This window comes from Pundamilia nyererei, unplaced genomic scaffold (genome assembly GCF_000239375.1).
Source record: "Pundamilia nyererei isolate P.nyererei 1_Seehausen unplaced genomic scaffold, PunNye1.0 scaffold00007, whole genome shotgun sequence".
NCBI lineage: Eukaryota > Metazoa > Chordata > Actinopteri > Cichliformes > Cichlidae > Pundamilia > Pundamilia nyererei.
In genome coordinates, this window is record NW_005187408.1 from 2,791,433 (window position 1) to 2,803,249 (window position 11,817).

General features: G+C 40.4%; 1 protein-coding gene across 2 annotated transcripts in view; it reads right to left on the minus strand.

Annotated features, from left to right (window-relative positions):
• pdk3a (pyruvate dehydrogenase kinase, isozyme 3a) overlaps positions 1-8,064 on the minus strand; it is an 11,947-nt gene extending 3,883 nt beyond the window's left edge. The window contains exons 1-10 of one of the 2 annotated variants that reach the window (XR_311446.2): positions 7,657-8,060; positions 5,287-5,428; positions 5,072-5,143; positions 4,448-4,632; positions 4,261-4,350; positions 3,488-3,565; positions 3,189-3,265; positions 2,954-3,055; positions 2,736-2,843; positions 2,494-2,607 (exon numbers count right to left, since the gene is read on the minus strand). Coding sequence is in view for 1 of the 2 variants with exons in the window: in XM_005722528.2 (XP_005722585.1) it covers positions 2,494-2,607; positions 2,736-2,843; positions 2,954-3,055; positions 3,189-3,265; positions 3,488-3,565; positions 4,261-4,350; positions 4,448-4,632; positions 5,072-5,143; positions 5,287-5,428; positions 7,657-7,759 (1,071 nt within the window). In the remaining variant the exon portion in view is untranslated. Of the gene's footprint in view, positions 1-2,493; positions 2,608-2,735; positions 2,844-2,953; positions 3,056-3,188; positions 3,266-3,487; positions 3,566-4,260; positions 4,351-4,447; positions 4,633-5,071; positions 5,144-5,286; positions 5,429-7,656 lie in introns of both variants that reach the window. The other variant, XM_005722528.2, reaches the window with a different exon arrangement.
• Between the last annotated feature and the right edge of the window lie 3,753 nt (positions 8,065-11,817).

The following is an 11,817-nucleotide window of genomic DNA, read 5'->3' on the forward strand; positions in this document are numbered from 1 at the left end:
CTAGTGCATTAGCGCAGTTAGCTTGTTAACGTGTTGAGGCCGTCCAGCCCCACGCACGGGGTGATCCGCGGTAACTCATTAACAGCGATTTGCTCCGTTATGGCGTTAATGTCATTTTAACGAGATTAACGCTGACAGCACTAGTGGGAACAAAACGAATATCACTGCACATTTACACCGACATCATCCTAGTGCAAAGACAAGTGGAAGCAGACAAAAACAACAAGCATTTATTTTGGAAAGAACCATTTCTCTGTAATAAACTCTCTTTTCCAAAGATGAGTGATTTCTCGATCAGATAGATTTTTTATTTTGTTGTTTCAGCAACATTACATTTAAAAACCGTACTTTTGAGTTAAAATATACATTTATAATTTTAATAAATGACAAATTAAAAAGGCATGAACATTTTTTGCATCGAAAAAATATCGAACCGTGACACCAAAGTATCGAACCAAACCGTGAATGAATCGTTGCACCCCTAGTTCATAGGTATCGGGCTATACACCAGATATTTTTACAGTATTTGACTGATTGAAATGAAGACTTTCAGCTTTAGTTCAATGGATTTAATCAAAGTATTGCATTTACTGATGAGGAACCACAGCACCAAATTTTCAGTCTTAAAAATAACTGGACATTTGACAGGCAGGTAGTTTTCAGGTGAAGCCTGTTCTCTTGTTACTCCATGACAAACATCCACAATCAGTTGTACAACAATCTTAAACAGAAGAAATTCATTGGTCATCATCAAAAGGCCTGAAAGACCACAGAAGACAGCTGACATGGATGACAACAGAATTATTTCCATGAGTAAGAAAAACAACTTTGCAACATCTAACCAAGTCAAGCGCACTCGAGGAGGTACACGTATCATTATCACAGTCTACAATCAACAGGCGCCTTGAATACAGAGGTTCTTACAACTAAATGTAAACCTCTGCACTCAAGAACAGGAGGGCTGGGTTAAACAACCTGCACAGATCTGGAAACAACAAATCTTTGGACAGATGAAATCAAGAAAAGCTTGTACCAGAATGATGGGAAGAGAAAAGGAAGAAGAAAAGAAAAAGTTCATGAGGCTCACCGTAGTTCAGGGCCAGCCACTGGTGTTTATTGACAATGTGACTGCTGGTACGAGTGTTGGGATGACCTGTGAAGTGTACGGGGCTATACTCTGCTCAGATTCAGCTCAATGCTGACGGCGCTTCATTTCATGGAGTAAATGAATCAAAGCAAACTGCAAAAGCAACCCAAGAGTTTCTCACGGCAAAAAAGTGAGCTATTTTTTAATAGCCAAGTCAGACACCTGACCTCAACCCAGCACAGCATAACGGTCAGTTATTAAAGACTAAACTGAAGCCAGAGACTGCAGTTGGCTGCAGTGAAGGCAGTAAACTCATTCAAGACTTTTTCTATGGTATCGATTTAAAAGTCATCAAAGAAATCTACATCGCCTCATTCTTGAGACATCATGTGCACAAAGTTCGGCGTCCAAGCTCCCCTTCCGCAGCAGCAGAATAGTTAACAGAGAGACACGGGAGTGAATTCTTCTCTTTTAATCCTTCCAAATTTAAAAGTATTTTCAACTCCCAGTTAAATAGAGGTGTCAAATTAAAGGAAAACCAAAAACAAATAGACAAAAACAACAAAAGGAAAGGTCCTGGGTAATTAGATGTCACCCATTTAATGTCAGTAAAGCCTGGATGCCTACAGACTCCAGGGTTCTGAAAGTATCCAAGAGTCTACAGGAGGGATGGAACGCCTTTCTTTCAAAGGGCATTTTGATGAAGCCAGGAGAGAGTATCATCTCACACAAAAACCAGACAGTGCAGTTCGGCCATCTGCCCAGAACATCACCTTTTGTGGCAGAATCCACAATCGAAATTACAATTCTCCTGACAGATTTAGTAGAACTCGTGATGACCTGATTGGCTGTGTATATGGCTGCCTGGATGCAAAGCCCGTGACTTGAACTTCAAGCTAAAATCCCAGCCTATAAGTCTCTGCATACTCTTTTGACAGCTTTATGCCTGATTAATGAACCCAGTCCCAAAAAAATAAGAGAAAGAACTCTTACTGGCACTGACTGACATCAACTCTAATTTCACTTTCGCTTCGCCTATTTTTACCATAACCAGTTCCATCTCTTTGCTGTCAGCTCTTGCTGATGCCAGGTTACAACCCAAGACACCAAAATGCGGCACACAACACCGAGTATCATTTTTCCCCAGTAATCTATCTCAGGTGCCGTTCAAATAACCATAAGATGATCACACAAGTGATGCACGAAATAATAGTAGGGAAAAATCCTGGAATAGGAAAGTTTGAACAGCAGGAGGGGCGGAAATAATCCCAAACTGTGCCAACTCAATCCCAACCAGCACAACTGAGGCATTGTAGAGGTCAAGGGTTCATTTTTTTCCTTTAATTCATCACCAATCTGTGTCATGCCTTACAGATCTTTGCAACACTCAAATTTGAATAGCTCACCTTCAGATAGATGACTGCATCCGTGCCAACTCCTTCCATAGAGTACAGCTTCAAATCCCCTTGGAAATATCGGGCATACAGCCTGGAAATTGGTAAACCGTAGCCAAAACCAGCCTGTAAAGTAAAAAGAAAATTAATGTAAAGTCATACCATATAAAAAACAAAAAAACAAAAACGCAGGAGCCAAAAGATGCTTTTGATCACAAGGGTCGATATTGATGCGATTATATGGTTGCAGGTACCAGCGGGACAGCTCCTGGCTCAAGGCTCGGTGTCGGGGCAGTGGAGTACATATAGTTGAAAAGACGGTCTATCTTCCTGAGAGGGACTCCTCCTCCTCTGTCGCTGATCTAGACACCAAAAGGATAAGGACAATGGACAAATGGAACAGCTTAAAGACAATAAAAGCTAAAACACCTCTAAATAATACTTTAATGATGCAAATGTGTGTCAAATTTACCTTTATCGAGAGATCCTCTTTACCCAGAGTGACTTTTGCCTTTACTGGTGGTAATCCCTCTTTACTGTTCTCATGAAGCTCCACTGTGGCTCTCATGGAGTTCTGCAAACACCCCAAGAGTTTATTAACTCAGCTCAGCAGCAGCCCTTACAGAATTATAGTCCTGTTACGGATTAATTGCATTTAATTAGACCCGGGCCAGTTAGGTTAGGAGCACTGACACTGGCCTGCCTACCTTAAAGAGCTCAAATAACATGTGGAATAGATGAGAGGGCACATACACCACTTGGATGGGCCTTTTGGGAGCCTTCACTGCAAAGAAAAGGAGCATGAAAACTAAAAACACACTAAAAAGCAGCTTCTTTTGAAGTAAATGAGGTGGTGGATCATTACAGGACTAAATCTGGCCCCAATCTGTGCCCACAAGCTCTAAAAAGACCGGGTAACATGGTTGTAGTTTTTGCAGTGCTGTGACTAATTGCAGAGGAGATTGCTTAAACTGCATAAATGCACAAAAGAACAAAGCATTCTTACTGTTAAACTCCTCAATCTTGAGCTCGGGAGCGGCCGAGTAGTACTTCTCGCACAGCATCTTGGCGGTGTCGTAAGCATCTGATGGAAGAGGCAAAACATCATAAGTCAGACCACAGAACGGCACACATTTCTGCTCACAGGTCACTAATGCATCTTCTGTCCCTTCCTGAGTCACTGAAAGTGCAGCGCCAGACCCACGCTGCTGAATTCCTTTAAAACTATCATTATGTAAACACCCCGCTCAGCAAAGATTGATACTCTTTTGTTTGATTTGTGTCACTGCAGAGAGCGGCCGATGTGATATAAAACATAGCTAATCCCCGCTTCCTGTGAGAAGAATGAATACATTTGCTCAGTATAACAAAATAAGTCAAACATAGATAGAAAAATATTCCCTCTGACTTGAGTGAGCATGATCATGAGGAATTACAGCATTAGGAGGATGAAGACACAAAACAAATTGTATGCCCAAAATGCTGCCTCTAATTTGATTACATGTAAAGCTTCCGTGTCATTTTGTTACATAATTACAGTGCAAAATATAACATTTGATGAAATCTGGCCTAACAAACTTTACTGGACTAGTATACAATCAGTTCATACCAAGTTTTCCTTAATAACGACTCAGGATCTCACTAAATAAACCTTGAATTTTATATATTTCAGCTGCATTTTACTCAAAATTATTGCTTCATGTTTATTGAGGGTGAAGAATATTTGTCTTTTTAGTAAACCAGGTTAAATCGGTCATGTTAAATAACTCCCAAACTTACCATTGACGACTTCTGCTACGTTGCAGTTCGGATCAATGCTGCCTATGTGTTTGGGATGTGCTGGGTTGGTATCGTTACCAAAAAGGAGTGCTGAAACACAGACGTGTGGATATATAAACTTCAGCTGCACAGACGGATCCCAACGGCTAAACGACATAAATGTTTTGGGGGATTTTCGGAGACTCACTGTGCTGGTTGATGAGCATGCGGAACGAGATGCGGTTGGTGTAAAAGCGGTCCAGGAAATACTGGACGTTGCTGCTGATGAACGGGTCAAAGCCGAACTTCTCCTTGTACTCGATGACCCCCTGAGCCATGGTGGGAACTACATCGTTGTGGCGGTTGCGGATCTCAATCAAAAGCTCCAGGAAACTAAAAAACAAAAAACAAAACAAAATAAAAATCACATGAAAGAAGAAACAGATTTTATATGTGCACAAAGAACAAGCCAGAACTTTAAATGTGACCATGATTTCTCTGCACAACGCAGCACAAGAATGAGGATCTGCATTGTTATTTCATTTTCCCTGAACAATTATTGGAAACATGTTCTCTAAACAGAAAGACCCAAGCACATTCCTGTCTGCGTTTATCAGTGACACATGGCTGTTTAACAGACGGGCATTGTTTTTGTATAAATACAGTGTTACCTGAGCAGTCAGCAGAGATCTATGTGCACTAAGAGGATTAGCAGTGTTAGAGGGACTCTAATCTTAATGACATAAGTATAGAACAGCTGGGTGTTGTAAAGCTTTATTTACTGTACATACAGCGTGCCTATTAATTTTTCATACAGCTAACATCCACTCACTCGTTCAGAGTATGAGGGTCCTCTGGCTTTCTGTTCTCGTAATCGAGCAGCTCCACAAAGCTCTGCATGTACCTGATCAAACAGACAGAGGTCAAAAGTCAACTTTTACACATGCTTACTAACAATATGGCAATAAACCTTAAAACAAGTCCTGCTGCCATAAAGGCTGCCCTTTGGCAGGCGCACAAAGAACATTTCTGGAGGGAGTGTCTTACCATTTTTGCACGAGTTTGACAGAGGGCTGGCTAAGCAGTTTATCGGGGAGAAGGTTGACCTCTCTCATGGTGTTGGCCAGCCGTACGGGCAGCTCCTTACGCAGGAACATGAAGGACGTTTTCTCACATGCATTGTCCCGGCCTGAGGGAAGCAGAAGTGAGAGGCACAGATAAAGCCAGGAATATTTGAACGCTGACAGCAGATTTTTTAAATCGAACAATCCATATGAGACTGAAATACAGAGTTTCAGCTTTAATTTAGTCAAAGTTTTGCATTAGCCATTTATGAATAACAGGTTTTGCGGGTTTTCTTATGAATAAACCACCAAACCAAAATAAACCTTTTAGATAGGAATAACTTTAGCAATCAATCAATGACCAAATTAATAATTTGGGCCACCTTAAAAAGAACAAATGCACTGCAAGCATTCAGCGACACTGAAAAACCTGAAAGACCACAGAAGTCAACTAAAGTGGACGATCGCAAAATTATTTCCACGGTTATGGAAAACTACTTTACCACATCTAAGCAAGTCAAGATCAAAATGAAATATAAGGACTGTTTTAAATACTAAGATTAAAATCCTTTGCAGTCAGTGATTGCCTGAAGTCTAGAACCCCTGGAGATCACCTAAGGCTGCGTTTCCTCCCTCAAGATGCTTCAGTTGCTGCTTCTTCTTGAGTCTTTCTGCCCTCAGCTTGGTCTCCAGTAACTAGATTATACTCCAGTAAAGTTTAATCTGACCCTTCTGTTCTTAACCTGTGGTTTGCACCTCGTGGTTAATGCAGAACTTCAGTTAGAACCCTTTGAATTGTAGCTGACAGCCTAGACTTGAACCATATTGACTGCTTGATCCATGGTGGTGGTGTAAAAAAGGCAAAGATAATAAAAATTGTGTCTTTGTCCAAATACTTTTAAACTTAACCGCATATGTGGAACTTCCAGTTTAGTTTTCTCTTGCTAATAAATATCAGCTTTCTGACACTTTCACAATCCTGTTTATTGCCATCAATAAAATACCGTGATTAGAGTTCTTTGCTTGCTTTGGCAATCAGAGAGGCTCCCGGCTCACGGGGATCAAGGTCAAATGAAAGACAAAGCTTCATATAAGAAGCTGCTTAAAAAGCAAGTGTGCTGAACTCATCTAAGAAGAGCACTCGGTTTCAATATCCAACCTTTAACCTGATATCTTAAACTTTGCCATCTGACTGCAGCTGTATCCACGTGCAGGCCAACATTAGCTCGAAAAGTTCACGCAGGGAAATTTGCCTGGAAAGAGGGACGGGTGGTCAGGGAGACATTAGAGGGACTGACGTTTTAGATCTGTTGTGGGGGAACTTAACATAAAGTAGAGCCTTCTAGAGTGTGGACAGTGCTGCCCTGGGGACAACCTCAAAACTCTCAACACAGAAGAGACGATCATGACGTCCAGTGTTAGAACTTGGGATGATCACGCAAGAGGAAACAAGGGAAAAGCTGGGCCTGACTCAGCAGTTTAAAGGGGGAAATCTTGTGAAATGCAGAATGAGGAAGCTTGTGCGTGAGAACACGGAAGCCCGTGGCGACTATCCCTGGATGACGTCTAACGTGCTCCAGAGTGAAACACAGACACCGATATGTTTTGGCTCTCTTGGTGCCAAGCAGGGGTTCTCCTTAAAGCAAACAAGTGCGGCACACTTGCCGTCACGCATTCTACATCCACAGCTGCGAGAACAAATTACGCAACAGACATGCCAGCGTTTAATCAAGAGGCGGATTAAGGAAAGCCTTGAGTGCTTCTGCACCATTAATAACCGTCGTCTTGTGGCACACATTGCGACTGGTGTGATTTCTACATGTCTTGGTGCAATAGACGGGGAACTGAAACCGGGGGTTATTAACCAGAAATACGTTTAAAAAAAACATCAATCTGCAATGACTCATGCTCTAGAGCGACCTCACTAAGACACAAGTGAAAATAAATAAAATGACTAAAGGCTTCCTGAGCATCTTGGCAACAGGAGCAGGGCTGCTGGCCCCTCCACTGCATACGTGCTGCTGTGCCAGTCTGACTGAGAATACCTGCATGCGTTAGGGTGCCTGTCAATACTTGTTTACAACGTAAACAAATCCGCACAGGACAGAGGACCGTCCTCTGTTTATATGTGGCTGCTTCACTGCAGGCGATCTCTACGTTTAACACACCTGACCGTAAGAAAGTCTAATGTTCCCTTCTATTAATAACGAGCCGGGGCTTGCGTGTGACTCTTCAGGTCCACAGCTGCGACTGATGAGATGACAAAAACACACAAAAGGGCCTTCCACCAAATCCTCCACCCTCTACAAGTCATTAAAGTCCTCTAAAGGTGCCAGGCGATGCCTTTACTCACCGAAATCCAAAAACTGCTTGATGGAGAGCGGGGACGGTGAAAATCTGGAGTAATACTCGATTTTGGGGTTGCTGTTTTTCAGCAAAGACCAGAAGATCCTCATATTGAAAGTTTTAGCGATGATGTGAGAGAGAAGAAATTAGGAGAAGGCGGACAGATGCTCGGACGGTGCGTTTCTCCCAGGGGCGGCCACATTTCCACCGGCCACGGCGGAGGAGACGATGCGACGAGACAGAGCCAGCTCCATAAGGTTACAGGATAGGATACAAGCGACAGGAACGGCTTCCTGGATCTACATTACTGCACGCTCAGCTCTGCAAATCCCCTCGCAATGACGTGACGACTTCATGCCATACTTTTCAAAGTAAAGAAAGAATGCGCAGTATATTAGGTAATATTTTATACCATCTATAGGGCAACACTGCAAGCTGCAAGGAGGTGTAAATTGGAAAACCTGGCAACAACATTTATTAGTTTTATATAATCAAATAAAATGATTAATATTTATTAAATCAATTAGCATATTGCATATTTCATTTTCTGCACATACTGTATATATTTAATTCTGTATATATGGTACTTATTTATCTATTGTGTTTTGCATGTATTTCTTTAGCACTGATGTGGGTCAATACAATTTTGGTGTACTGTTGTGCAAAGTATGACCGTGCAAGGACAATAAAGAGTTAAACTTAAATGGTTTATTAATTTTAACGGATAAAACATTATGTTCTTATACTTGGGATTATTATTTAAAGTCTCCCTCCCGACCCATGACTTGCATTTATACACAAATTCTGTCGCTTAACAGAAACACCATGCTTTTTAAAAAAGGAATTTACTTAATTACTGGTGTATACGTGGTCTATAAGGGTCACTTATCACTCGTTTAAAATTACAATGACATTATCAATGTAAACCCAAAGCAAATGTGTTTGGACATATCCTTGTTGAAGGTTGTATGAAGTTCGTATTAAAAAATATTTCTTTTTAGGTAAAATTATTATTTTTTGTCTTGCAACAGGTTTCCTTTTTGTGTTTTCGCATTAAAAATAAATAATAACACCGTAAACCAATTCATAAATGAAATACTTTTAGGTGTAGTTAAATGTACCCCTGCGTAGAGGCAAAAGCTTTTAATTTGAAGAGCTGATCTATAAACATCCGGTGCAATTGATTTCCATTGACGTTTGTGGACAGCACGTACCTTCGAAAACGTCGACTCAACCGCACTTGGTGCAGGCTTGTGGATTCACAGCCGCGATTGGCTCCAACAGAGGAGCGACAAATTCGACAATGTTATTGGTCAGAGGCTTGTCAGTCAACGTCATTAACGTCTACATACCTGTTTATCTGTTCATGCGCAGTCAGCGGGCAGTGGATGTTAGAATTGGGGGGTACAGAATGTTGGATTGTGGGTGAAGAACAGGCTTGGGCACCATTTTTAACACGATGTAAACAGATTGTGGTTCTTTTGAAACGAAAAACAAGGCCCTTACTGTTTTTGTTGTTTTTACTGCCCCCTAGCGAGGCAATATTTTAAAAATCTACAGTGGCCAGAGCAATGACTGTATTGGACCAGAGAGCAAACACCACAGCGCAGAACTGTTAGAACATAACCTTTTTAAAATAACCACATGTGAATAGTTAAAGTAGGCCAACATATCATACATACATGCATACATATGTGCATTATATGCATTTAATAATACTCTATTTGGGCACCTATAGTTTTCCAAACCCCCCCAAAACAAAACAAAAAACAATCACCTTTTTTAAATTTAATGCTAATTCAACTTTTTAGAAAGACTTTAAAATTGGCCTACTAGTTATTTCTAATTCTCTTTGTAACCCAGGGAGTCGGAGGATTGCAGGTACGCTGATGTTAAACTGTAAAATGTCAGCATGTAATGGACAATTTTTTTTTTAAATAATAAATGAATATTAAAATACAGTACTGCACAAACGTCTAAAGCCACTCCTCATTTCTTTGTATTTTGTTACTAAAGTGATTAATAGGTTCAACGTGTACACTGAAATATAAGCAAATGTACTGGAAGTACAGCTGTGACAAGCTTTACTGTTAGTGCTTGGTATGACCACCTTTATTCTTCCATACAGCTTAAATTCTGTTAGCCAAGCTTTCTTGTCATTACTTTTAAAGCAGTCTTCAGTTCTCTCAAATAGCATTTAAAGCTCATTGTAAACTTGGTGCCAGTGGCAGAGTGTTTGGGATCATTGTCATGCTGAAAAAGAAAGTTATTGCCAATCATGGTACTCACGGTTGTGGTATAATGAATCAAAATATGACCTTTTATGCACATGTAATCCGTCCGTTTTGAGAAGATCCGCAACACCGCATCTCCAAATCATGACAGAGATAGCTGAAGACATTCAATGTTGCCCATCTCGCCAGACCTCTTCCACATTTATTGACGACGATTCAAGAAAAAAATATTACATTTATTTATTGTCATAAAATCTGCCATCACTAATTTTAAGTCCATTTTTGATAATCTGAAATATTTAAGTACAGCTTTTTCAGAGCCAAACATCCACTGAGATCATTTCTGTCAACAGCAGATGGCTCAGAAGATGCACGTGTCAGGTCTTTGATTTTTTTCTTCCTGTTTCTTAAGAACACGACTTTTAAATACTGTTCATTTTCTGTACATAGTCGAAGACTCGGCGTATCTATGGGCAGTGTGTCCTAAAAATAGAGAAAACTAGACAAGTGGAGGAAGAAAATACCGTTTTATGCCTGTCACACTTTAAGTTTAACATTTTTTATCGAATCACCTAAAGAAATGCAAACAAATGATATGTTTTGGGAACTGTCTGCTAGTAACAAAAGCCTCTTTTTAAGTTTGTTATGTGTAGATCGAATATTGCTTCATGTCTTGAGTTAGTGAGGCTAACTCAAGACTTTTGCACAGTACTTGATACTTCACTCATCTGAACTTTGGTGATTTTTTAAAACATTTGCTTTGCTTTATTTTTCTGTAGTGTTGTCTTCTTGTAACTGAGCACCATTGCAATGACCTCAAGTAGATGAGAACCAGCATCCATCAGCGAGGATTTATGATGCTGTTCCAGCTTTTTTCCTTTATCTGTTTCGCAAGCGTAAGGAAATCATGCATTGAAATCTCCACAGACAAAGGCTTTCTTTCACTTGTGTACTTTACAAGCCATTACTCAAATGGTATCAAATTAGCCTACATATTTCTTTCAGCAACATCTCTGGTAAATTATGGGGAAATCCCATATTTGTAAAATAAAACATCTCCTAAAACAACCCCCCCGATACCACTTAATTAAGAACATGTTTTCTGGCAGTCAGATGTGGTTCTGTGTCTCAATGCAGATTATGTTTTGGAGGAAAACTAAAGGGTTCTTCTGGGGGGAAAAAGGGTGTATACAAGTGTTATTACACAAAAAATGACCTCGAAAATGTGAGAATGTGGTGTCAAATGTAGCGCTAAGAGCTCTAGGACAAAACAAGTCTAATGTCGGAGTCTTTAGTAAAGCTGTATTTGAACTCTTCAAGCTATTGCCTGTACCTGTTTTTGTGTACAGTACAGTGAACTGTATTCACAGACAGTGATTTCTGGAAGTGTTCCTGAGCCTGTGCAGTGATTTCCATGATAGAATGACACCTGTTTTTAATGCAGTGTCGTTTTACAACCTGAATATCGCATGCATCCATATCGATTTTTGGTCTTGTCACTTGTGCACGGAGATTTCTCCAGGTTCTCTGAATCGTTGGATGACATCAGGCACCGTAGATGCTGAGATAGTCAAAGTCTTTGCAATTTTACATTGAGGAACATCATTCAGATTTTTGATTTTTTTGCAGATTGGTGAACCTCTGCCAATTTTTTACTTCTGAGAAACTCTGCCTCTCTAAGATGCTCTTTTTATTTGCAGTAATGTTGCTGATCTGTTGCCAGATAACCAGATACTCTGCAAAATGTTCTTTCAGCTGTTTTGTTTTTTAGTCCCACTTACTGTGTATGAAAAAAAAATGCAGGTTTTCAAAGAGAGTCAGTCCATTTCCACGGGATGTTCTTATTAATTTCACATGCCTGTACATGACCTGAGTATCCTGTCAATCAACACTTTGTAGCGGACTCGCAGCCCGGTAACCTTAATGAGTAGCCA